The sequence below is a fragment of the Oncorhynchus mykiss genome, chromosome 6, assembly GCF_057628025.1.
Source record: "Oncorhynchus mykiss isolate SJ-2025 chromosome 6, ASM5762802v1, whole genome shotgun sequence".
NCBI classification, from domain to species: Eukaryota; Metazoa; Chordata; class Actinopteri; order Salmoniformes; family Salmonidae; genus Oncorhynchus; species Oncorhynchus mykiss.
The window spans coordinates 2,771,036-2,798,960 of NC_143027.1; the positions used below are offsets into that span (position 1 = coordinate 2,771,036).

Sequence of the window (27,925 nt, forward strand, 5' to 3'; positions counted from 1 at the left end):
GTCTGACCCACTACACACTGACTCTATGGTCTGACCCACTACAGACTGACTCTATGGTCTGACCCACTACAGACTGACTCTATCGTCTGATCCACTACAGACTGACTCTATGGTCTGACCCACTACGGACTGACTCTATGGTCTGACCGACTACAGACTGACTCTATGGTCTGACCCACTACAGACTGACTCTATGGTCTGACCCACTACGGACTGACTCTATGGTCTGACCCACTACAGACTGACTCTATGGTCTGACCCACTACACACTGACTCTATGGTCTGACCGACTACAGACTGACTCTATGGTCTGACCCACTACAGACTGACTCTATGGTCTGACCCACTACAGACTGACTCTATCGTCTGATCCACTACAGACTGACTCTATGGTCTGACCCACTACAGACTGACTCTATGGTCTGACCCACTACAGACTGACTCTATGGTCTGACCCACTACAGACTGACTCTATGGTCTGATCCACTACAGACTGACTCTATGGTCTGACCCACTACAGACTGACTCTATGGTCTGACCCACTACAGACTGACTCTATCGTCTGATCCACTACAGACTGACTCTATGGTCTGACCCACTACGGACTGACTCTATGGTCTGACCCACTACACACTGACTCTATGGTCTGACCGACTACAGACTGACTCTATGGTCTGACCCACTACAGACTGACTCTATGGTCTGACCCACTACAGACTGACTCTATCGTCTGATCCACTACAGACTGACTCTATGGTCTGACCCACTACAGACTGACTCTATAGTCTGACCCACTACACACTGACTCTATGGTCTGACCCACTACAGACTGACTCTATGGTCTGACCCACTACAGACTGAATCGATGGTCTGACCCACTACAGACTGACTATATGGTCTGACCCACTACAGACTGACTCAAGGTCTGACCCACTACAGACTGATATTTAATTCAGTTAGCTAACTTTACATAGTGTATAGCTAGCTAACTAGGTAACATTACATAGTGTATAGCTAGCTAACTAGATAACATTACATAGTGTATAGCTAGCTAACTAGGTAACATTACATAGTGTATAGCTAGCTAACTAGGTAACATTACATAGTGTATAACTAGCTAACTAGCTAACATTACATTAGCAGCTCATTTGAGTTAGTCTGCACACTAAGTTTCTGTAGCAAGATAGCTAGCTAATAATACATAGTACATAGTTCATTTAAAAAATATATATTTACTAACTTGAATAAGTTCTCCCAAAACAAAATAATGGGCAAGTTTCCGGTGGTAGCACAACGCAGCCAGCCATGTGGACGATTGGAGAACTTCCAACAGACTGACTTTGGTCTTCCAATATGGAACCTGGTGCGGCTGCTAGGTGATTTGTGATGTCAACTGCGAGCACTCTATACCATCTTCTGCGCTAATACTTGTGTAATGACTGCAATGGTGGCACTTAGACAACATAAACAACATGGCGTATCTGAAATTAGCAGTAGGTTACAAACAGTACTCTATGTTCAGTTGTAAATGTTAGAAAGTAACTATTAAGTGGCTGAGCTTTAGCGAACAGCAGAATACCTCCAACAGAACACCTCTAACAGAACACCTATAACAGAACACCGCCAACAGAACACCTCTAACAGAACACATCCAACAGAACACCTCTAACAGAACACCTCTAATAGAAAACCTGCAACAGAACACCTCTAACAGAACACCTCTAACAGAGCATCTCCATCAGAAAACCTCCAACAGAACACCTCTAACAGAACACCTCTAACAGAAAACCTCCAACAGAGCATCTCCATCAGAAAACCTCCAACAGAACACCTGCAACAGAACACCTCTAACAGAACACCTCTAACAGAAAACCTCCAACAGAGCACCTCCAACAGAACACCTCTAACAGAAAACCTCCAACAGAACACCTCCAACAGAACACCTCTAACAGAAAACCCACATCTCCATTTATAGATGCACACACAATGTTCTTAGAGTAAACAGGTAACTTGGTCTCCGTGGTGGATCAGGGCATCAGGGTATCAGGCATCGATCACTGCCTGCTCAGTCTTCCCCCCTCTCCTCTGCCACGCTGCCTTCCAAGTCTGGTCCACATGCATGCCCGCACAATCTGTTTCGATGCTCGGGACTTCCTGGAAGGTTATCAGGGGCCAGATGGGGGTGAAGGTTGGGGGCATTAATAACTTATGGGCATGTTGGTATTAGGTAAGAGGAGCCCCTTTATCTTGGTAATAGGTAAGAGGAGCCCCTTTATCTTGGTAATAGGTAAGAGGAGCCCCTTTATCTTGGTAATAGGTAAGAGGAGCCCCATTATCTTGGTAAGAGGAGCCCCTTTATCTTGGTAATAGGTAAGAGGAGCCCCTTTATCTTGGTAAGAGGTAAGATGAGCCCCTTTATCTTGGTAATAGGTAAGAGGAGCCCCTTTATCTTGGTAATAGGTAAGAGGAGCCCCTTTATCTTGGTAATAGGTAAGAGGAGCCCCTTTATCTTGGTAATAGGTAAGACTACCTTTGTCTTGGTAAGAGGGCCCCTTTATCTTGGTAATAGGTAAGAGCCCTTTTATCTTGGTAATATGTAAGAGGAGCCCCTTTATCTTGGTAATAGGTAAAAGCCCCTTTATCTTGGTAATAGGTAAGAACCCCTTTATCTTGGTAAGAGGAGCCCCTTTATCTTGGTAAGAGGAGCCCCTTTATCTTGGTAATAGGTAAGAGGAGCCCCTTTATCTTGGTAATAGGTAAGAGGAGCCCCTTTATCTTTGTAATAGGTAAGAGGAGCCCCGTTATCTTGGTAATAGGTAAGACTCCCTTTATCTTGGTAAGAAGAGCCCCTTTATCTTGGTAAGAGGTAAGAGGAGCAGAGCCATCTGTGTATCTGTGGCTCTAGGTTAAAGAGCTCCTCTGACATGGCGACCTTAGCTGACTGGGTGAAGTGAGCTCCCCCATCACGGTGAGGTAATGATGCATCGTGTACATACGCTTCATGTGAATTAGTAGCCATGAGGACATTTTGGTTGTTATGAATCATTTGACTATTGATTGGTTGTGACTGTATTACTGGTTGGCACAAGAGTGAATCATCATGAATCAATCTCCAGTAATATTTTGTACTTCATTGTAGTATGCATTGGTTGTGTGCAATCATTCCGCGATGTACTTGTAAACACAACACGTTTATGAGAATTCACTCCAGGAAGTAGACGATTTACCTCTATTCAAAACTGAAAGCTCTCTGTCAGCTGATACCAGGCCCCCCCCCCCTCTCTCTCTCTCCCTCTTTCTCTCTCTGTCTCTCCCCCTCTCTCGCTCTCTCTCCCCCCCCCTCTCTCTTTCTCTCTCTCCCCCTCTCCCCCCCCCCCCCCCCCCCCTCTCTCGCACAAACAACTTTTCTTGTCTTGTTAAATACAGTCCGTGAACCGCTGGACTTCCAGGAAGACGCAACGATCAACAAGACAACAATGTCAGGGACCTTACCCATAAGAGTAGGATTACAGATCTAGGATCAGCCCCCCCCCCCCCCCCCCGTCCTTATAATCTAGAAGGCAAAACAGATCCTAGATCAGCTCCTACTGTGAGACGCTTTATAAATGCAGACCCTGGTGCTGCACACGACTGTATTAGCCAGCCGAGCATTGTTTTGTTTTGGGGAGCGAACTCAGGTCCTCAGGTTTTAGGCAACGTTACCCATCACATCTTTCGGTTTTATTACTGAAATGGTGTTCCTGGTTACAATGACGAATTACACTGGGGAGACAGGTAGCCTAGTGGTTAGAGATCGGATCCCCCGAGCTGACAAGGTAAAAATCTGTTGTTCTGCCCCTGAACAGGCAGTTAACCCACTGTTCCTAGGCCATCATTGAAAATAAGAATTTGTTCTTAACTGACTTGCCTAGTTAAATAAAGGTAAAAAAAATAAATAAAATAAAAACACTGACCAGCTGAGGGTGTCAGCTTCGCATATCAGGTAAATACTGCCATCTCCTGGTCATTAAATATAAAACGTCTACTGCACCAAGACTGACATTTGAACGAGAGGGAATCAATCAAACGGAAATCATTTGTAATGCACCAATCAAAGTAATGCATTTTCATTTCATATTTGTTTAATGTGTCAACTACATGTATTGATCGTTGTCTGCATACGAATCCAAATAGGCCAGACGAGAAACGCATTTTCTCCTTTCAAAATCTAAAATCTCAGTCTAAAAGCGGGACAATGCATTTCTTCATTGGTTTCCTAGGTATGGGTGTCATGGCAACTAAATCGAACAAACGCTAGCCTCTCCGTGACCTAAATTGAGAGAGATTTTTTGAGGTGACAAAGTTGGAAAAACAGAAACTTCTAGAAGGTCATTGTATGCAGAAGAGTTAAGCTTTCCCTTCACTGGAACTAAGGGGCCATTATTCCTCCTCCACCAAACTTTACAGTTGGCACTCCTGGCATCCACCAAAACCCAGATTCGTCCGTCTGGACTGCCAGATGGTGAAGCGTGATTCATCACTTCAGAGAACGCTTTTCCACTGCTCCAATGGCGGCGAGCTTCACACCACTCCAGCCAACGCTTGGCATTGCACATGGTGATCTTAGGCTTGTGTGAGGCTGCTCCGCCATGGAAACCCATTTCATTATCCCCCCGATGAACAGTTCTGACATGACTTACTTCCAGAGGCAGTTTGGAACTCGGTAGTGAGTGTTACATCAGAGGGCAGACCATTTTTACACGCTCCAGCACTTCACAGTCTCGTTCTGTGAGCTTGTGTGGCTTACCACTTCACAGCTGAGCCGTTGTGGCTCCTAGACGTTTCCACTTCACAATAGCAGCCCTTACAGTTGACCGGGGGCAGCTCTGGCAGGGCAGAAATTTGACTAACTGACTTGTTGGAAATGTGGTATTCTGTGACGGTGCCATGTTGAAAGTCACTGAGCTCTTCAGTAAGGCCATTCTACTGCCAATGTTTAGTCTATGGAGAATGCATGGCTGTGTGGTCAATTTAATCCACCTGTCAGCAACGGGTGTGGCTGAAATATCCGAATCCACTAATTTGAAAGGGTGTCCACATACTTTTGTATATATAGTGTACAACACTATAAAAACACTATAGTAAATACTACAGTAGTGTCCGTAAAAACACTACACTTTTTTAATATAGTAGATAATACAATATTTAGGGTGCATACACCCTGCCCATTCCCAGCCCCCATATAGAGATCGGTACCACCCGTAAGTGAGAAACCTACATGCCAAGTATAGACCATACATTATGCTCTATACAGGCTATAGAAAAGAGCTCAAGCTTTAAACTATCGGTTCAGATGCACAAGACAGACAGTCCGTCATGTTCGTGTAAACTTGTAGATTGTTTTTTTGGCCCAACGCAGTTATGAAGAGATTCTTATTTACAATGACAGCCTGCACTGTCCAAGCCCGGAAGATGCTGGGCCAATTGTGCACCACCTTACGGGACTCCCAATCACGGCCGGTTGTGATACAGCCTGGATTCGAACCAGTGTGTCCGTAGTGATGCCTTCAAGCACTGAGATGCAGTGCCTTAGACCGCTGCGCCAGGGTGCTACCACGCAGCATATCCACGACAAGCAAGACACAGACACGCAGTCTAATTAGCAATGTAATGTTATTTTTTTAATCATCATTGCAAACCGTGGCTAAGCAGACAGGCAGTCAAAGTATTGGTGTAATTTTTCAGCAACTCTGGCTAGTGGCTCTACGATACGGCAGCAGCTACAAAGATCAGCCTACCTACAACATCACACAAAACTCAGATAGTTTTCTACTCCAATGCTGTCCTGCGTATGAAACTGCAATATCCCTTACAGCACACAGAAAAGGTTGTTAGCCTTCATAATGCCCTCGGATGTTCGTTTAAAAATCGCAAACATGGCATTTATTTCAGCTGTTGTGAAATATGAGGAAGTCTCCTGTGTGAAGTCTGGGATTGTGTGGGTATCTCTATCCAGCGGGAAAAATAAAGAAAAAAAACTCTGCAACTACGTGTGTGTGTTTTCTATTCCTGTTCGCACCTCTCCCGGTAGGCTTTACAGACACTCCCCGCCCCTTGGCTGCAACCCTTCTAATGTGTACCTTGTGCAGAGAACCCACGTGGAATTCTGTGTCTCCGGCAGCCTTTGGAACTACCGTTCTGCGGTCAAGAACGCTGAGTTCATCTCTGCCCTTCAATCCCTTGACTTTTTGTCCCTGACGGAGACATCACCTCAGAGAGCACTGTTAATCCAGCTGCTCTCTCTACATGTTTCTCTCGTAGTCCGACCGCGTCTGGTCGTCATGGTGATGGCACAGGGCTACTCATTTCTCCTAACTGGACATTTTCTCTTTTCTCCCTCTTCCACCTGTCCATCTCCCTATGCCACCTGTCCATCTCCTCTCTCACCTGTCCATCTCCCTATAACACCTGTTGTCCATCTCCTCTCTCACCTGTCCATCTCCCTATGCCACCTGTCCATCTCCCTATGCCACCTGTCCATCTCCTCTCTCACCTGTCCATCTCCCTATGCCACCTGTCCATCTCCTCTCCTACCTGTCCATCTCCTCTCTCACCTGTCCATCTCCCTCTCCACCTGTCCATCTCCTCCGTCACGTGTCCCTCTCCTCTGACCTGTTCATCTCCTCCCTCACCTGTCCATCTCCTCTCACCTCTCTCACCTGTCCATCTCCTCTCTGACCTGTCCATCTCCTCCGTCACATGTACCTCTCCTCTGCCCTGTCCATCTCCTCTCTCACCTGTCCATCTCCTCCCTCACCTCTCTGACCTGTCCATCTCCTCTCACCTGTTCATCTCCTCATTTGAATTCCATGCTGTCGCTGTCTCTTGTCCACTGAAGCTGAACATTGTTGTCATCTATCTCCCACCAGGTTCCCTGGGAGAGTTCCTCAATGAGCTGAACATTGTTGTCATCTATCGCCCACCAGGTTCCCTGGGAGAGTTCCTCAATGAGCTGAACATTGTTGTCATCTATCTCCCACCAGGTTCCCTGGGAGAGTTCCTCAATGAGCTGAACATTGTTGTCATCTATCTCCCACCAGGTTCCCTTGGAGAGTTCCTCAATGAGCTTGACACTTTGATAAGCTCATTTCCTGACGATGGCTCAGGGCTCTTCATATTTGGCGACTTCAACCTCCCGACGTCTGCTTCTATTCATTTCTTTCCATTTCTCTCTTTCTCCTCCTTGCCTCTCTTTTGACCTCATCCTTTCCCAGTCCCCTCCCACTTTCACAGTCCCCGCCCACTTTCACAGTCCCCTCCCACTTTCACAGTCCCCGCCCACTTTCACAGTCCCCTCCCACTCACAAAGCAGGCAATTTGCTTGACCTCATCGTTATTAGAGGCTGTTCTCCTACTAATCTCACCACAACTCCCCTCCAGGTCTCTGATCACTACTTAGTTTCCTTTCCTGTCTCCCTTTCCTCCAACCCTAACCACTCAGCCCTTACACAGACGGTAATGTGATGTCGTAATCTTCGCTCGCTCTCTCTCTCTCTCCCACTACTCTCTCCTCTCCTCTTCTATCGTATCATCTTTCCCTATTGCTAAATCCTTCTCCCTCCTGATTCTGCCTCTTCGAACCCTACTCTCCTTCCTTTCCACATCTCATGACTCGCACTGTTCCCTTACCTCCTGTCTCGGCCCTCCCCTCCAGCTCCATGGCTGAGTGAGTCATTGCAACCTTACAGAACAGGGCTTCTGCCTATAACCCTAGGAAACTCTTTTCCATTTTCACCCCAGTAGCTAAGATGTGGAGAAGTCTGTCCATAATAATAAAACTGTTCTGCCTTCTTAACAACACTATCAACAAGGCAGGTTCTAGTTTCTACCTTCTTAACAACACTATCAACAAGGCAGGTCCTAGTTTCTACCTTCTTAACAACACTATCAACAAGGCAGGTCCCACAGGCCCTAGTTTCTACCTTCTTAACAACACTATCAACAAGGCAGGTCCTACAGGCCCTAGTTTCTACCTTCTTAACAATACTATCAACAAGGCAGGTCCTACAGGCCCTAGTTTCTACCTTCTTAACAACACTATCAACAAGGCAGGTCCTACAGGCCCTAGTTTCTACCTTCTTAACAACACTATCAACAAGGCAGGTCCTAGTTTCTACCTTCTTAACAACACTATCAACAAGGCAGGTCCCACAGGCCCTAGTTTCTACCTTCTTAACAACACTATCAACAAGGCAGGTCCTACAGGCCCTAGTTTCTACCTTCTTAACAATACTATCAACAAGGCAGGTCCTACAGGCCCTAGTTTCTACCTTCTTAACAACACTATCAACAAGGCAGGTCCTACAGGCCCTAGTTTCTACCTTCTTAACAACACTATCAACAAGGCAGGTCCTACAGGCCCTAGTTTCTACCTTCTTAACAACACTATCAACAAGGCAGGTCCTACAGGCCCTAGTTTTGTCACACCTGGACTACTGTTCAGTCGTGTGGTCAGGTGCCACAAAGAGGAATTTAGGAAAATTGCAATTGGCTCAGAACAGGGCAGCACGGCTGGCCCTTGGATGTACACAGAGAGCTTCTATACATATTCTATACACACACTTACGCATGGGTTTTGTTATTTTATAGATATGTGGTGGTGGTGGAGTTGGGGCCTGAGGGCACACAGTGTGTTGTGAAATCTGTGAATGTATTGTAATGTTTTTAAAATGGTATAACTGCCTTAATTTTGCTGGACCCCAGGAAGAGTAGTGCTGACTTGGCAGATCCATATTAAATACAAAATCTCTGACCAGTAGATTATCTCTGGGAAGTAAATTATCTCTGGGCAGTAGATTTATCTATCCACTCTCTGTTTTCTCTGGGCAGTAGATGTATCTATCCACTCTCTGTTTTCTCGGGGCAATAGATTATCTCTGGGCAGTAGATTTATCTATCCACTCTCTGTTTTATCTGGGCAGTAGATTATCTCTGGGCAGTAGATTTATCTATCCACTCTCTGTTTTCTCTGGGCAGTAGATTATCTCTGGGCAGTAGATTTATCTATCCACTCTGTTTTCTCTGGGCAGTAGATTTATCTATCCACTCTGTTTTCTCTGGGCAGTAGATTTATCTATCCACTCTGTTTTCTCTGGGCAGTAGATTATCTCTGGGCAGTAGATTTATCTATCCACTCTGTTTTCTCTGGGCAGTAGATTATCTCTGGGCAGTAGATTTATCTATCCACTCTGTTTTCTCTGGGCAGTAGATTTATCTATCCACTCTGTTTTCTCTGGGCAGTAGATTATCTCTGGGCAGTAGATTTATCTATCCACTCTGTTTTCTCTGGGCAGTTGATTTATCTATCCACTCTGTTTTCTCTGGGCAGTAGATTTATCTATCCACTCTGTTTTCTCTGGGCAGTAGATTATCTCTGGGCAGTAGATTTATCTATCCACTCTGTTTTCTCTGGGCAGTAGATTTATCTATCCACTCTGTTTTCTCTGGGCAGTAGATTTATCTATCCACTCTGTTTTCTCTGGGCAGTAGATTATCTCTGGGCAGTAGAGTTATCTATCCACTCTCACGACACACACTTCTTTGATGATGTGACTCGCTTACGTGGTGGAGGGAACATTCTACCATCTGTTCTGTAGAGAGGAGCTGTGGTGTCGTGTCTCCTCTCTCCTCTCCTCTCCCATGCTCTCCTCCTCCCCTCCCTACTGTGCTGTAAAATGTTTAGCAGGTTGTAAATAACAGGTGAAATGGTTTTGGGTTTGTGCTGGCATGCAGGCAGGAATTGGACACAGTACTGATTGTTTAGTGTTTCAGCCTGGCCGACTGTTGTGTGGGCGGACATGACAAACCTACTCAGCCCCTGGTCTCTGTCATCAATGCTGTCAACAGCTCACCCACCAGCTACTGGCTTCTGTACTGCTGCTCTCAAACATCTCTCTCACACACACACATAAACACACATAAACCTCACAAAATGGATGTACTTATTCAGGCATTCCTGGAAATGAGTGGAACATGTCATTGATGTTGACATTGATGGGCGGGCAATATAACGCAAACATCTAGCAACCTAAATGTTGCGTGTTTTGAATCTCATCATGGACAACTTTAGCATTTTTAGCTAATTAACAACTACTTACTACTTGTTAGCTACTTTGCAACGACTTAGCATGTTAGCTAACTCCTCCCCTAACCTTAAACCCCTGAGCCCTAATCCCTAGCATAGCTAACATTAACCACCTAGTTCATGTTAGAATTAGCCATATAGCTAATGTTCATTGGAATTCGTAACATATTGTACATTTCAGAAAATGTGTGACATACTGTATTGTATGAATTGCAATTTAAAACATTCCAGACCATAAGGATGATGGACATCCACAAATGAACGCATACCATACCGAAATGTAATGTGTTTTACTAATAGGAGTGTCCCTTATTTACATGTACTATGTCACTGTAGGTCTCCCCGAATCCAGGTTGGAAACGTAAGGATGCTTTGAGCAGTTTCTTGGGTTGATGGGTAGGTAGGCTGGCTATACGGGACATATTCAGGCGTGCATCACATGCACTTCGTAATAGCATCGTTTATTCTCTCTGTCCATAGCTCTCTCGTGGATGAAGTCACACTATGGGTTTACACTTCATTCCAGTCCGTGACAATCTGACAAATAGATGGGTGGATGACATGCTCTGACATCAGCATAGTTTATTGTACACGGACGGGAACAGTCGGCGGTTGATTCCACGGGCAGCATCTGGCAAAGTTTACTATTCAAGATCCTCTGTTTTGTTCATCTCTAGATATAATAAAACCGCGCAAGCGATGTTGGTTTCAATTTAAGACCGGTCGAGCTTTCTATCCCGTAGCTTTCGAAATCACCATTGCTAGGAAGATTGAACCGTGCACAGTGATGAAGAGTGGGGACTGGGGCTTCCGGTGTAAAACAGGCTGTCTTTATGAAATCCATCGAGGTGCGGAACTACTGCCGATTCCTGCTCCCGCTGCATATTAGGCCTATCATAATCTATTGTTATCCGAGATGATATCCCGTACGAGTTGAAACGAATCCGACAAAACACCTGGAATATAACGAAAACCGTCTCAACCAGCCTGCTCAGCCATCCACGCTCCATTGCAAATGTCAGTTTCACTGGAAATACATCAAGTCATTTGATGGGATCTTATTTCTCGCTTATTAAAACAGAGAAGCCATTCCCGTGGGGTTTATTTCATGGGGATGTGTTCAAGACAAGAGAGAATACAAAAAGACGTCAACATCGTAATTCAAAGGAGCAAGGCAGAGAAAGACTGCCTTTTCTCTGGTGAGTGTGTGTGTAGTTAGTCAGTGGTGGTAGTGGTGTGTTCCAACCGTTAGGTTATGTGGTCTAGTGTATGTTGAGGAACACACTCATTTTACACCACTGCCTTCAATAGCAATAGCATATTCTAGACCTGACAGTTGTCAATATCATTAACAAATTAATCTAATCATTAGGCCTAAATAATTGCATTCGATAGCTGTGTTTGATGATTAAATTGGGAAAACCCAGATACCATTATAGTCTATAATTTTACATCACTGCCGTCAATAACATAAGCATCTTCTAGACTTGACAGTTGTCAATATCGTTAACAAATTAATCTAATCATAGGCCTAAATAATTGTATTCGATAGCTGTGCGTGATGATTAAATTGGGAAAACCCAGACACCATTATAGTCTATCATTACATTTTTGTCTGGCAAAACATTTGTAGGCCTTGATACGGATAGTTTGAAATGATGATAATTATTTCACATGAAGAGAAATAGGAATAGATTAATATTCTTGTCATGATGACAATAGGCTTTGGTTAAACATCCCTACAGAATATGACAGACAGACATAATATTGAAGACACCAGCCGACTGGCCCATTTGCCTATTGACGTTACCGGACATAACGTAACGGTTGTGTAAATGTGATATTGTCCGACAATTTATGCTCCTTTACATATTTGGTCAGTCAGTGGAACCCCTTTTGATGTTGCCATGGAAACTGCATTTGTTGAAGGGATTTTTTTTCCTTCTCTCCCTGTGGTTGTATCTTGCCATTGTGTAGTAGTGGATAATAACCCTCTTCTTGATTTCCGTTCTGACCGGTTCTATTTCCCCTCGTCTTGATTTCCGTTCTGACCGGTTCTATTTCCCCTCGTCTTGATTTTCGTTCTGACCGGTTCTATTTCCCCTCGTCTTGATTTCCGTTCTGACCGGTTCTATTTCACCTCGTCTTGATTTCCGTTCTGACCGGTTCTATTTCCCCTCGTCTTGATTTTCGTTCTGACCGGTTCTATTTCACCTCGTCTTGATTTCCGTTCTGACCGGTTCTATTTCACCTCGTCTTGATTTCCGTTCTGACCGGTTCTATTTCCCCTCGTCTTGATTTCCGTTCTGACCGGTTCTATTTCCCCTCGTCTTGATTTCCGTTCTGACCGGTTCTATTTCCCCTCGTCTTGATTTCCGTTCTGACCGGTTCTATTTCCCCTCGTCTTGATTTTCGTTCTGACCGGTTCTATTTCACCTCGTCTTGATTTCCGTTCTGACCGGTTCTATTTCCCCTCGTCTTGATTTCCGTTCTGACCGGTTCTATTTCCCCTCTTATTGATTTCCGTTCTGACCGGTTCTATTTCCCCTCTTATTGATTTCCGTTCTGACCGGTTCTATTTCCCCTCGTCTTGATTTCCGTTCTGACCGGTTCTATTTCACCTCGTCTTGATTTCCGTTCTGACCGGTTCTATTTCCCCTCGTCTTGATTTCCATTCTGACCGGTTCTATTTCCCCTCGTCTTGATTTCCGTTCTGACCGGTTCTATTTCCCCTCGTCTTGATTTCCGTTCTGACCGGTTCTATTTCACCTCGTCTTGATTTCCGTTCTGACCGGTTCTATTTCCCCTCTTCTTGATTTCCGTTCTGACCGGTTCTATTTCCCCTCGTCTTGATTTCCGTTCTGACCGGTTCTATTTCCCCTCGTCTTGATTTCCGTTCTGACCGGTTCTATTTCCCCTCTTATTGATTTCTGTTCTGACTGGTTCTATTTCCCCTCGTCTTGATTTCCGTTCTGACCGGTTCTATTTCCCCTCTTATTGATTTCTGTTCTGACTGGTTCTATTTCCCCTCTTATTGATTTCCGTTCTGACCGGTTCTATTTCCCCTCTTATTGATTTCTGTTCTGACTGGTTCTATTTCCCCTCTTATTGATTTCAGATTTCAGATATACTGACGCCACCTTCACCTTCACTTATTCCAAAGGCTCCAGAAGGTACAGTACAACGTTATTAGATTGTTGACCTCATTCATTCATTCTGTGCCATTGATTAAACTGTATCCTACTGGGCCATTTATTCTGTACCAATGATACACTGTGTCCTACTGGGCCATTTATTCTGTACCATTGATACACTGTATTCTACTGGGCCATTTATTCGGTACCATTGATACACTGTGTCCCACTGGGCCATTTATTATGTACCATTGATATACGGTGTCCTACTGGGCCATTTATTCTGTACCATTGATACACTGTGTTCTACTCGGCCAATCATTCTGTACCATTGATACACAGTATCCTACTCTGTACCATTGATACACAGTATCCTACTCTGTACCATTGATACACTGTGTCCTACTCTGTACCATTGATACACAGTATCCTACTGGGCCATTTATTCTGTACCATTGATACACAGTATCCTACTCTGTACCATTCATACACAGTATCCTACTGGGCCATTCATTCTGTACCATTGATACACAGTATCCTACTCTGTACCATTGATACACAGTATCCTACTGGGCCATTCATTCTGTACCATTGATACACAGTATCCTACTCTGTACCATTCATACACAGTATCCTACTCTGTACCATTGATACACAGTATCCTACTGGGCCATTCATTCTGTAGCATTGATACACAGTATCCTGCTGGGCCATTCATTCTGTACCATTGATACACAGTATCTTACTGGGCCATTGCTTGCCTACTGGTTGTCCCCAGGGCTGGTTGTTCAGTTGTTCAGGGAAATGGTTCACATGGGTTATCTAATGAATGGTGTGTGTTTCTGGGATAACGCAATTTGTCTGGACTCTGCAAGGTCCCCCCAGTTTGTGGTGTATCTGTGTGTGTGTGTGTGTGTTTAGGGGTGTGTGTGTACACCTCATGCAACTTGGTGTGTGTGTGTGTGTGTGTGTGTGTGTGTGTGTGTGTGTGTGTGTGTGTGTGTGTGTGTGTGTGTGTGTGTTTATACAGCGAGTGGGTCTGATCCTGATTGGTTAAAACCACATTTCAGCCGGTGTCTATTCCACATGTTACCACCAGCTAAATGTATGATGTTAAAATGCCTATTTACTCTGTTCCATCTGACTGTCTCATCAGCCCAGCCAGGCAATTTATAAACCTGATCTCCACTGTAAAAAGCATCTAGACATTATCTCACATTTCTTTTAGACTAACATTTCGTTTTCAAAAGCGGAGATTTGTATAAATCTTCCTGTCTGTCTCTCCGACATTTACAACATTGTTTCAATGTCCAAATTCAATCTCCATCTGTCCCATAGTAATTAACATGTCGGGAGTCGAGACGAGACAGACAGGCAGGCAGCGTTTCTCAGCCAGTCAAAATCATGAATCAGCTGACATCATTTTTATGGATATATACAAAGAAATGTCAATTGGAAAAAGGTAAAATGATGCAGCTAGTTTGCAGTCTTTCCAGTTTCAGTTTGAAGTGATTGTGTTTGCTGTGTTGTTGGCTAGCTCTGAACAACAGTGTCCTGACGAGAGAGCACATTTTCAACGCCAGGCGAAATCGCTCCTCATTAGCTCATTGTTATGGATGTTTCCAAATAAATGTCACTAGAAAACATCTTGAACTAATGCAAATGCAGCAACTTTGTTGTTATTCTGGCTGCACTTTTTGACTGTAAATTAGCCATAGTTGAAAAGCTAGCAAGCAAGGGATAAGAATGTTGCTAGCCAGAATGGTAATGCATCATTTAGAATGAACGAATGGGTCTCGTCCCATAGATACAGAACAAAAAGACTGAATGACTGGGTCGCGTCCCATAGATACAGAACAAAAAGACTGAAGGACTGGGTCTCGTCCATAGATACAGAACAAAAAGACTGAACGACTGGGTCGCGTCCCATAGATACAGAACAAAAAAGACTGAACGACTGGGTCGCGTCCCATAGATACAGAACAAAAAGACTGAACGACTGGGTCTTGTCCCATAGATACAGAACAAAAAGACTGAACGACTGGGTCGCGTCCATAGATACAGAACAACAAGACTGAATGACTGGGTCGCGTCCCATAGATACAGAACAACAAGACTGAACGACTGGGTCGGGTCCATAGATACAGAACAAAAAGACTGAACCACTGGGTCGCGTCCCATAGATACAGAACAAAAAGACTGAACGACTGGGTCGCGTCCCATAGATACAGAACAAAAAGACTGAACGACTGGGTCTCGTCCATAGATACAGAACAAAAAGACTGAACGACTGGGTCGGGTCCATAGATACAGATCAAAAAGACTGAACGACTGGGTCGCGTCCCATAGATACAGAACAAAAAGACTGAACGACTGGGTCTCGTCCATAGATACAGAACAAAAAGACTGAACGACTGGGTCGGGTCCATAGATACAGAACAAAAAGACTGAACGACTGGGTCGCGTCTCTGGTGTAACAGTATAACTTTAGACTGTCCCCTCGCCCATACCCGGGTGCGAACCAGGGACCCTCTGCACACATCAACAACAGCCACCCTCGAAGCATCGTTACCCATCTCTCCACAAAAGCCGCGGCCCTTGCAGAGCAAGGGGAACCACTACTTCAAGGTCTCAGAGCAAGTGACGTCACCGATTGAAATGCTATTTAGCGCGCACCACCGCTAACTAAGCTAGCCGTTTCACATCCGTTACACTGGCACAGAACTGATAGAACGAACAACCAGCCGGCTTGGGTAGCGACCCTAGATTTGTGTCGGGACTAAAATATTGTGGAAGGATGAAATAATATGAATATATTCTACAAAATAACGTTTTTAATGAAAATATGTGAATCATTACTGTAATATGTTGGTAACCCGTTGTATAAAAGTGATGATGCCTGAGAAGCCGGTGTTTGGAGGACATATTGGCACGGTTTGTCAAACCTCAACTCCATCTCTGGCCTAACCACACCCATGCCAATATATCCTTTAAACACTGGCTTCTCGGGATTTATCACGTAAGTGTACACCTCTCATGACTTGCGTACCGTGTGTGTTTGTGTGTTATTCTGCGTCTGTGTCTGTGTGTTGGTTTTGCTTACCGAAGGGAACGCCACCATCTCCTGTGGTGCTTGCTGGGTAATTCCACAGGAAACAGAATTGATGATGCCTAATAAGCCGGTGTTTGTGTGTTATTCTGTGTCTGTGTGTTGGTTTTGCTTACTGAAGGGAATGCCACCATCTCCTGTGGTGCTTGCTGGGTAATTCCACAGGAAACAGAATTGCGCTGACACTCATATTTCTTCTATTTAAATGTACGGTAAACAAAAACATTAATTTCAATGTTTAAAAACAATACAACTCTATGCACAAGGACTACTTTGAACAATTTACACGGAATGTTTAAAAAAAAAAAACACATTTACTGGAAGAACTGTGCAGTTGCAAACTTACTGTAAAACTTACTGTAAAATTACTGTAAAATGTCCCTCAGGTTTTTATGTGACCACGTATTCCAAAAACTCTTAAAACATCTACTCTGAATTAAGATTCAATGATGTCAGCAGACGGAATAATGGGGTGTCAGCTATGACATCACACCTGGAGTTATAACAAATGTCATTTAGTTATTGGAAGTACAGTAAGTGAAGTATGATTTACACCCAGTAACAGAATTGCAGGAGGTACCGGTACAGAGTCAATGTGGAGGCTATATACAGGGGGAACCGGTATAGAGTCAATGTGGAGGCTATATACAGGGTATTACGGTACAGAGTCAATGTGGAGGCTATATACAGGGGGAACCGGTATAGAGTCAATGTGGAGGCTATATACAGGGGGTACCGGTACAGAGTCAATGTGGAGGCTATATACAGGGGGAACCGGTACAGAGTCAATGTGGAGGCTATATACAGGGGGAACCGGTACAGAGTCAATGTGGAGGCTATATACAGGGGGAACCGGTACAGAGTCAATGTGGAGGCTATATACAGGGGGAACCGGTACAGAGTCAATGTGGAGACTATATACAGGGGAAACCGGTACAGAGTCAATGTGGAGACTATATACAGGGGGTACCGGTACAGAGTCAATGTGGAGACTATATACAGGGGGTACCGATACAGAGTCAATGTGGAGGCTATATACAGGGTATTACGGTACAGAGTCAATGTGGAGGCTATATACAGGGGGTACAGGTACGGAGTCAATGTGGAGGCTATATACAGGGGGAACCGGTACAGAGTCAATGTGGAGGCTATATACAGGGGGAACCGGTACAGAGTCAATGTGGAGACTATATACAGGGGGAACCGGTACAGAGTCAATGTGGAGGCTATATACAGGGGGTACCGGTACAGAGTCAATGTGGAGACTATATACAGGGGGTACCGATACAGAGTCAATGTGGAGGCTATATACAGGGGGTACCGGTACAGAGTCAATGTGGAGGCTATATACAGGGGGTATTACGGTACAGAGTCAATGTGGAGGCTATATACAGGGGGTACAGGTACAGAGTCAATGTGGAGGCTATATACAGGGGGTACCGATACAGAGTCAATGTGGAGGCTATATACAGGGGGTACAGGTACAGAGTCAATGTGGAGGCTATATACAGGGTATTACGGTACAGAGTCAATGTGGAGGCTATATACAGGGGGTACCGATACAGAGTCAATGTGGAGGCTATATACAGGGGGTACAGGTACAGAGTCAATGTGGAGGCTATATACAGGGGGTACCGATACAGAGTCAATGTGGAGGCTATATACAGGGGGTACCGGTACAGAGTCAACGTGGAGGCTATATACAGGGGGTACAGGTACAGAGTCAATGTGGAGGCTATATACAGGGTATTACGGTACAGAGTCAATGTGGAGGCTATATACAGGGGGTACCGATACAGAGTCAATGTGGAGGCTATATACAGGGGGTACAGGTACAGAGTCAATGTGGAGGCTATATACAGGGGGTACCGGTACAGAGTCAATGTGGAGACTATATACAGGGAGTACAGGTACAGAGTCAATGTGGAGACAATATACAGGGGGTACCGGTACAGAGTCAATGTGGAGGCTATATACAGGGGGAACCGGTACAGAGTCAATGTGGAGGCTATATACAGGGGGTACCGGTACAGAGTCAATGTGGAGGCTCTATACAGGGGGTACCGGTACAGAGTCAATGTGGAGGCTATATACAGGGGGTACCGGTACAGAGTCAATGTGGAGGCTATATACAGGGGGTACCGGTACAGAGTCAATGTGGAGGCTATATACAGGGGGTACCGGTACAGAGTCAATGTGGAGGCTATATACAGGGGGTACCGGTACAGAGTCAATTTGGAGGCTATATACAGGGGGTACCGGTACAGAGTCAATGTGGAGGCTATATACAGGGGGTACCGGTACAGAGTCAATGTGGAGGCTATATACAGGGGGAACCGGTACAGAGTCAATGTGGAGGCTATATACAGGGGGTACCGGTACAGAGTCAATGTGGAGGCTATATACAGGGGGTACCGGTACAGAGTCAATGTGGAGGCTATATACAGGGGTTACTGGTACAGAGTCAATGTGGAGGCTATATACAGGGGGTACCGGTACATAGTCAATGTGGAGGCTATATACAGGGGGTACCGGTACAGAGTCAATGTGGAGGCTATATGCAGGGGGTACCGGTACAGAGTCAATGTGGAGGCTATATACAGGGGGTACCGGTACAGAGTCAATGTGGAGACTATATACAGGGGGTACCGATACAGAGTCAATGTGGAGGCTATATACAGGGGGTACCGGTACAGAGTCAATGTGGAGGCTATATACAGGGTATTACGGTACAGAGTCAATGTGGAGGCTATATACAGGGGGTACCGATACAGAGTCAATGTGGAGGCTATATACAGGGGGTACAGGTACAGAGTCAATGTGGAGGCTATATACAGGGTATTACGGTACAGAGTCAATGTGGAGGCTATATACAGGGGGTACCGATACAGAGTCAATGTGGAGGCTATATACAGGGGGTACAGGTACAGAGTCAATGTGGATGCTATATACAGGGGGTACCGATACAGAGTCAATGTGGAGGCTATATACAGGGGGTACCGGTACAGAGTCAATGTGGAGGCTATATACAGGGGGTACCGGTACAGAGTCAATGTGGAGGCTATATACAGGGGGTACCGGTACAGAGTCAATGTGGAGACTATATACAGGGGGTACCGGTACAGAGTCAATGTGGAGGCTATATACAGGGGGTACCGGTACAGAGTCAATGTGGAGGCTATATACAGGGGGTACCGGTACAGAGTCAATGTGGAGGCTATATACAGGGGGTACCGGCACAGAGTCAATGTGGAGGCTATATACAGGGGGTACTGGTACAGAGTCAATGTGGAGGCTATATACAGGGGGTACCGGCACAGAGTCAATGTGGAGGCTATATACAGGGGGTACCGGTACAGAGTCAATGTGGAGGCTATATACAGGGGGTACCGGTACAGAGTCAATGTGGAGGCTATATACAGGGGGTACCGGCACAGAGTCAATGTAGAGACTATATACAGGGGGTACCGGTACAGAGTCAATGTGGAGGCTATATACAGGGGGTACCGGTACAGAGTCAATGTGGAGGCTATATACAGGGGGTACCGGTACAGAGTCAATGTGGAGGCTATATACAGGGGGAACCGGTACAGAGTCAATGTGGAGGCTATATACAGGGGGAACCGGTACAGAGTCAATGTGGAGGCTATATACAGGGGGTACCGGTACAAAGTCAATGTGGAGGCTATATACAGGGGTACCGGTACACAGTCAATGTGGAGGCTATATACAGGGGGAACCGGTACAGAGTCAATGTGGAGGCTATATACAGGGTGTTATGGTACAGAGTCAATGTGGAGGCTATATATACAGGGGGAACCGGTACAGAGTCAATGTGGAGGCTATATACAGGGGGAACCGGTACAGAGTCAATGTGGAGGCTATATACAGGGGGTACCGTTACAGCGTCAATGTGGAGGTTATATACAGGGGGTACCGTTACAGAGTCAATGTGGAGGCTATATACAGGGGGTACCGGTACAGAGTCAATGTGGAGGCTATATACAGGGGGTACCGGTACAGAGTCAATGTGGAGGCTATATACAGGGGTACCGGTACAGAGTCAATGTGGAGGCTATATACAGGGGGTACCGGTACAGAGTCAATGTGGAGGCTATATACAGGGGGAACCGGTACAGAGTCAATGTGGAGGCTATATACAGGGTGTTACGGTACAGAGTCAATGTGGAGGTTATATACAGGGTGTTACGGTACAGAGTCAATGTGGAGGCTATATACAGGGTGTTACGGTACAGAGTCAATGTGGAAGCTATGTACAGGGTGTTACGGTACAGAGTCAATGTGGAGGCTATATACAGGGGGTACCGGTACAGAGCCAATGTGCGGGGGCACCGGTGTCGAGGTAGTTGAGACAATATGTTCATGTATTTAGAGTTATTTGTGACTATGCATAGATAATAACAGAGAGTAGCAGCAGTGGGGGAAGGGGGGGAGGGCAATGCAAATAGTCTGGGTAGCCATTTGATTATCTGTTCAGGAGTCTTATGGCTTAGGGGGTAGAAGCTGTTAAGAAGCCTCTTGGACCTAGACTTGGCGCTCCGATACCGCTTACCGTACGGTAGCAGAGAGTCTATGACTAGGGTGGCTGTCTATGACTAGGGTGGCTGTCTATGACTAGGGTGGCTGTCTATGACTAGGGTGGCTGTCTATGACTAGGGTGGCTGCCTATGACTAGGGTGGCTGTCTATGACTAGGGTGGCTGTCTATGACTAGGGTGGCTGTCTATGACTAGGGTGGCTGTCTATGACTAGGGTGGCTGTCTATGACTGGGGTGGCTGTCTATGACTAGGGTGGCTGTCTATGACTAGGGTGGCTGTCTATGACTAGGGTGGCTGTCTATGACTAGGGTGGCTGTCTATGACTAGGGTGGCTGTCTATGACTAGGGTGGCTGTCTATGACTAGGGTGGCTGTCTATGACTAGGGTGGCTGGAGTCTTTGATGATTTTTAGGGCCTTCCTCCGACACCGCCTGGTATAGGCCTTGACTTTTAACACATTTTGTTGTTGTTACTGGCCTCTACACACAATACCCCCATAATGTCAAAGTGGAATGATGTTTTTCGAAATTTGTACAAATTAATACAAAATGAAAATTTGAAATTTATTGAGTCTTTAAAGATTCAAGCCCTTTCTTATGGCAAGCCTAAATATGTTCGGGAGTAAATATGTGCTTAACAAGTCACATAATAAGTTGCATGGACTCACTCTGTGTACAATAATAGTGTTTAACATAATTTTTGAATGACTACCTCATCTCTGTACCCCACACATTCAATTATCTGTAAGGTACCTCAGTCGAGCAGTGAATTTCAAACACAGATTCAACCACAAAGACCAGGGAGGTTTTCCAATGCCTCGTAAAGAAGGGCACCTATTGGTAGATGGGTCAAAATAAAATAAAAACAGACATTGAATATCCCTTTGAGCAAGTGAAGTTATTAATTACACTTTGGATGGTGTATCAATACACCCAGTCACTACAAAGATACAGGCGTCCTTCCTAACTCAGTTGCCGGAGAGGAAGGAAACTGCTCAGAGATTTCACTATGAGGCCAATGGTGACTTTAAAACAGTTACAGAGTTTAATGGCTGTGATAGGAGAAAACTGAGGATGGATCAACAACATTGTAGTTACTCCACAATACTAACCTAAATGACAGAGTGAAAAGAAGGTATTCTGTACAGAATAAAAATTTTCAAAACATGTACCCTGTTTGCAACAAGGCACTAAAGTAAAACTGTAAAAAATTGGCAAAGCAATTCACTTTTTGTCCTGAATACAAAATGTTATGTTTGGGGCAAATCCTATACAACACATTATTGAGTCCTACTCTCCATATTTTCAAGCATAGTGATGGCTGCATCACGTTATGGGTATACTTGACTACAATGACCATAATCTATTGCGGCAGTAATTTCCGGCTCAGGCAGGTCAGAGAGGAAGAGGCGAACCGAGAGCTTTAACTTAAGCCAAAATCTGTCCATAATAAGCACAATGCGTTTCTATGGGCTTATTCTGGACCTAAGCAAGTCCCCTGCATTCCCACCTTTTGGACAGCGACTCCCATTGTAAGGGAGGAGACATGGGCATCTCGTCATTATATACAGATCTCTGGACGGATATACTTTAACACATAGGATAGGTACACACAGACCACACACAACACAACGATGAGGGACCGAGACCGTTCGTGAAAGTAGGTCTTATCTACTTTGAAGAACTAGTCAAATGATTTGGTCAGACAGCAGCATACTTAGGCAGGCTAGCTAAATAGGATGACAACAGACAGTACAGTATGGGGGGAACAGAGATAACTGTCTGGTTGACTGCTACTGCCTGGGCAGAGATGAGATGATGACTTTAAGGAATGATAAAGTCATAAAATCAGACCTAAATAATCTGATAACTGAAATAATGTATTATTTAATAGTAATTGACTCTTTCTCTATGGATGTCGACCCAATGTGGATCTGACAGACACAATGGAATATTTTAAATGTTTTGGCAATTGAATGTTCACTGTTTTTGCCTTTGGAAATTCAATAAAAAAAAAAATAATGTCATTATTTGATAATGTAGTTAATGTTTTGTTTTTTAATGATCTAAATCAAAAAGCGTGATTATTTTGTAATAATAATAACCGAAACCGAAACGACATCAAGAAGCACTAGTCGCTCAGCACTCGTGATGGTTCTTACTAGACAGAGGCCATGAAGCTATTTATAGTCTTAGCCACAGTGGTAAATCAGCCAGTTCCCTGTTTCGAAGCACAGTCAGTCCAGCGTAACTGACTTTATAGTATACACTAACCCGTGACTGTGTCTTTGTTTTGAAGCACAGTCAAGCAAGACTTTTTAAACATACGATTGTCTTTCGAGAGAAAGCTTTTTTGACCCAAGAGCCAATCGTAATTGTGTAATAACGTCTTGGAGAGATCTGAGTTTTTTTTTTTATGTTGACGTCTATAAACAGGAAGTCCTATAACCCAATTGTGTATGATAGTATCACCTTAATGATGTCTGTTAACAGGAAGTCATACAACCCCATTGTGTATGATAGTATCACCTTAATGATGTCTGTAAGCAGGAAGTTACAACCCCATTGTGTATGATAGTATCACCTTAATGATGTCTGTAAACAGGAAGTCATACAACCCCGTTGTGGGGTATCACCTTAATGACTACATCTCCTCTGTCCAGACCCCTAGTACCCTAAACAATGACTACATCTCCTCTGTCCAGACCCCTAGTACCCTAGTACCCCAAACAATGACCACATCTCCTCTGTCCAGACCCCTAGTACCCTAGTACCCTAGTACCCTAAACAATGACCACATCTCCTCTGTCCAGACCCCTAGTAGCCTAAACAATGACTACATCTCCTCTGTCCAGACCCCTAGTACCCTAGTACCCTAAACAATGACCACATCTCCCCTGTCCAGACCCCTAGTACCCTAACCAATGACTACATCTCCTCTGTCCAGACCCCTAGTACCCTAGTACCCTAAACAATGACTACATCTCCTCTGTCCAGACCCCTAGTACCCTAGTACCCTAAACAATGACCACATCTCCTCTGTCCAGACCCCTGTCCAGTACCCTAAACAATGACCACATCTCCTCTGTCCAGACCCCTAGTACCCTAAACAAAGACTACATCTCCTCTGTCCAGACCCCTAGTACCCTAACCAATGACCATATCTCCTCTGTCCAGACCCCTAGTACCCTAAACAATGACTACATCTCCTCTGTCCAGACCACTAGTACCCTAAACAATGACTACATCTCCTCTGTCCAGACCCCTAGTACCCTAGTACCCTAAACAATGACCACATCTCCTCTGTCCAGACCCCTAGTACCCTAGTACCCTAAACAATGACCACATCTCCTCTGTCCAGACCCCTGTCCAGTACCCTAAACAATGACCACATCTCCTCTGTCCAGACCCCTAGTACCCTAAACAAAGACTACATCTCCTCTGTCCAGACCCCTAGTACCCTAACCAATGACCATATCTCCTCTGTCCAGACCCCTAGTACCCTAAACAATGACTACATCTCCTCTGTCCAGACCCCTAGTACCCTAAACAATGACCACATCTCCTCTGTCCAGACCACTAGTACCCTAAACAATGACTACATCTCCTCTGTCCAGAAACCTAGTACCCTAAACAGTGACTACATCTCCTCTGTCCAGACCCCTAGTACCCTAACCAATGACCACATCTCCTCTGTCCAGACCCCTAGTACCCTAGTACCCTAAACAATGACCACATCTCCTCTGTCCAGACCCCTAGTACCCTAGTACCCTAAACAATGACTACATCTCCTCTGTCCAGACCCACACGGTCACACCTCCATCCCTAGTACCCTAAACAATGACTACATCTCCTCTGTCCAGACCCACACGGTCACACCTCCATCCCTAGTACCCTAACCAATGACTACATCTCCTCTGTCCAGACCCACACATTCACACCTCCATCCCTAGTACCCTAACCAATGACTACATCTCCTCTGTCCAGACCCACACGGTCACACCTCCATCCCTAGTACCCTAACCAATGACCACATCTCCTCTGTCCAGACCCACACGGTCACACCTCCATCCCTAGTTCCCTAGTACCCTAACCAATGACCACATCTCCTCTGTCCAGACCCACACGGTCACACCTCCATCCCTAGTTCCCTAGTACCCTAAACAATGACCACATCTCCTCTTTCCAGACCCACACGGTCACACCTCCATCCCTAGTACCCTAAACAATGACCACATCTCCTCTGTCCAGACCCACACGGTCACACCTCCATCCCTAGTACCCTAACCAATGACTACATCTCCTCTGTCCAGACCCACACGGTCACACCTCCATCCCTAGTTCCCTAGTACCCTAAACAATGACTACATCTCCTCTGTCCAGACCCACACGGTCACACCTCCATCCCTAGTACCCTAAACAATGACTACATCTCCTCTGTCCAGACCCACACGGTCACACCTCCATCCCTAGTACCCTAAACAATGACCACATCTCCTCTGTCCAGACCCACACGGTCACACCTCCATCCCTAGTACCCTAACCAATGACTACATCTCCTCTGTCCAGACCCACACGGTCACACCTCCATCCCTAGTACCCTAACCAATGACTACATCTCCTCTGTCCAGACCCACACGGTCACACCTCCATCCCTAGAACCCTAACCAATGACTACATCTCCTCTGTCCAGACCCACACGGTCACACCTCCATCCCTAGTACCCTAACCAATGACTACATCTCCTCTGTCCAGACCCACACGGTCACACCTCCATCCCTAGTACCCTAACCAATGACTACATCTCCTCTGTCCAGACCCACACGGTCACACCTCCATCCATAGTACCCTAAACAATGACTACATCTCCTCTGTCCAGACCCACACGGTCACACCTCCATCCCTAGTACCCTAAACAATGACTACATCTCCTCTGTCCAGACCCACACGGTCACACCTCCATCCCTAGTACCCTAACCAATGACTACATCTCCTCTGTCCAGACCCACACGGTCACACCTCCATCCCTAGTACCCTAACCAATGACTACATCTCCTCTGTCCAGACCCACACGGTCACACCTCCATCCCTAGTACCCTAACCAATGACTACATCTCCTCTGTCCAGACCCACACGGTCACACCTCCATCCCTAGTACCCTAGTACCCTAAACAATGACCACATCTCCTCTGTCCAGACCCACACGGTCACACCTCCATCCCTAGTTCCCTAGTACCCTAAACAATGACTACATCTCCTCTGTCCAGACCCACACGGTCACACCTCCATCCCTAGTACCCTAATACCCTAAACAATGACTACATCTCCTCTGTCCAGACCCACACGGTCACACCTCCATCCCTTGTATCTGCATTATTGTTTGCCACTTGGCCTTAAATTGTCCATGATATTTCAACAATAAATCATTATATATTTTTTATTGTGTTTATGATAGATTGTTTTTCAAGTTTTTAGTATTTGTTTTTTCAAGATGCTCACTACACCCCCATATGCCATGTCTAGAAACATGCAGACAAACGGATTAAAAGTAAAGCCCCCTTAAATTTAAATCGAGGGAGAGAGAGACAGAGAGAGAGAGAGAGAGACAGAGAGAGAGACAGAGAGAGAGACAGAGAGAGAGAGAGAGAGCGAGAGAGAGCGCGAGAGAGAGCGAGAGAGAGAGCGAGAGAGAGCGAGACTGAGAGAGAGAGACAGAGAGAGAGAGACAGAGAGAGAGAGACAGAGAGAGAGAGACAGAGAGACTGAGAGAGACAGAGAGAGAGACTGAGAGAGAGAGAGACAGAGAGAGAGAGAGAGACAGAGAGACTAAGAGAGAGACAGAGAAAGAGACAGAGGGGAGAGAGAGAGAAAATCTAGATAATCTGCAAGCTTCTTGTATACTTGCCAAGCCTTAAGGCTGAACCAAAGACAGTCTTCAACAGGGGTTGCAGGTAACCTAGTGGTTAGAGCGTTGGGCCCGTAACTGAAAAGTTGCTGGATCGAATACCTGAGTTGACAAGGTCTGTCGTTCTTCCCCCTGAACAAGGCATTTAACCCTCTGTTCCCCCGGTAGGATGTCATTGTAAATAACAATTTGTTCTTTAACTGACTGGCCTAGTTAAAAATACAAAATAAAACTGGGTTAGAAGTCACAGACTTAAATACAATCTTCAACTTCTTTGGTGTAAAAAAACACACAAAATTACAAGTTGAGATGCTCGTTGTCTTGTTGAGTACTTTGTTCAGGAAGAAAGACATTTGAGCTGATTCTTTCTGTAGTGTGTGTGTGTGTGTGTAGACTCTTTCTGTGTCATTATGGTAGAACCAGGAAGTCACATGTACCGAAATAGACCTACAGTACTACACACACACTAGTGCTTGGCGGTGTACCATATTTGACCATTTGCTGGTAGTGATGCACAGACTTGTTTGGGTTTTTTTACTTTACCTTCTATAGAAGTATTTCAATGTTTGGTTTGTTAAATGTGATACGCAACTCTGGCACATGTAATATCCGTTTGCTACTTGCAAGTCGCTGCTCTCCCTGTCCTCCTGCATGGAGCTTCTCACACCAAGCCCCGCCCCCCCCCCCTGTCACTCAAGGAGATCCACAGAGTCACGACAGATACTGGATAGCATGACCAGAGGTCTCCGCCCCTAACAATGGGATTTGTTGCCCCACCTATACCTCAATGGCCCTGTTAGGATTGGCTTCTTGTTCTGAAATAGCTCAGATGAGGATACGGCAGCAGAGAACAGCACAGCATGTATATCCAATCATTTACGGGATTGTTTTCAAGCCTTTTTATACAAAATCATTTATGGTCTTCAAGTCTTCCCTCATTTCTCCCAGATTATATGGGTGTTTATGTGGCTTTCTTTAAAATATATGAACAGCCTGATCACTAGAAATAACCCAAGCGTGTTTCTCAGACCACTGCGGCTACGGCAGGTCACAATGCTCATCCCCAAACATTAACCTCAACCACTCGGAATTAATG

At 45.3% G+C, this 27,925-nt stretch overlaps 1 protein-coding gene across 1 annotated transcript in view; it reads left to right on the plus strand.

The window, feature by feature from the left end:
* Positions 1-10,429: 10,429 nt before the first annotated feature.
* parp8 (poly (ADP-ribose) polymerase family, member 8) overlaps positions 10,430-27,925 on the plus strand; it is a 128,922-nt gene continuing 111,426 nt past the window's right edge. The window contains exons 1-2 of the mRNA XM_036979216.2: positions 10,430-11,322; positions 13,242-13,296. Coding sequence (XP_036835111.1) covers positions 11,232-11,322; positions 13,242-13,296 — 146 coding nt within the window. The 5' untranslated portion in view covers positions 10,430-11,231. The remainder of the gene's footprint in view (positions 11,323-13,241; positions 13,297-27,925) is intronic.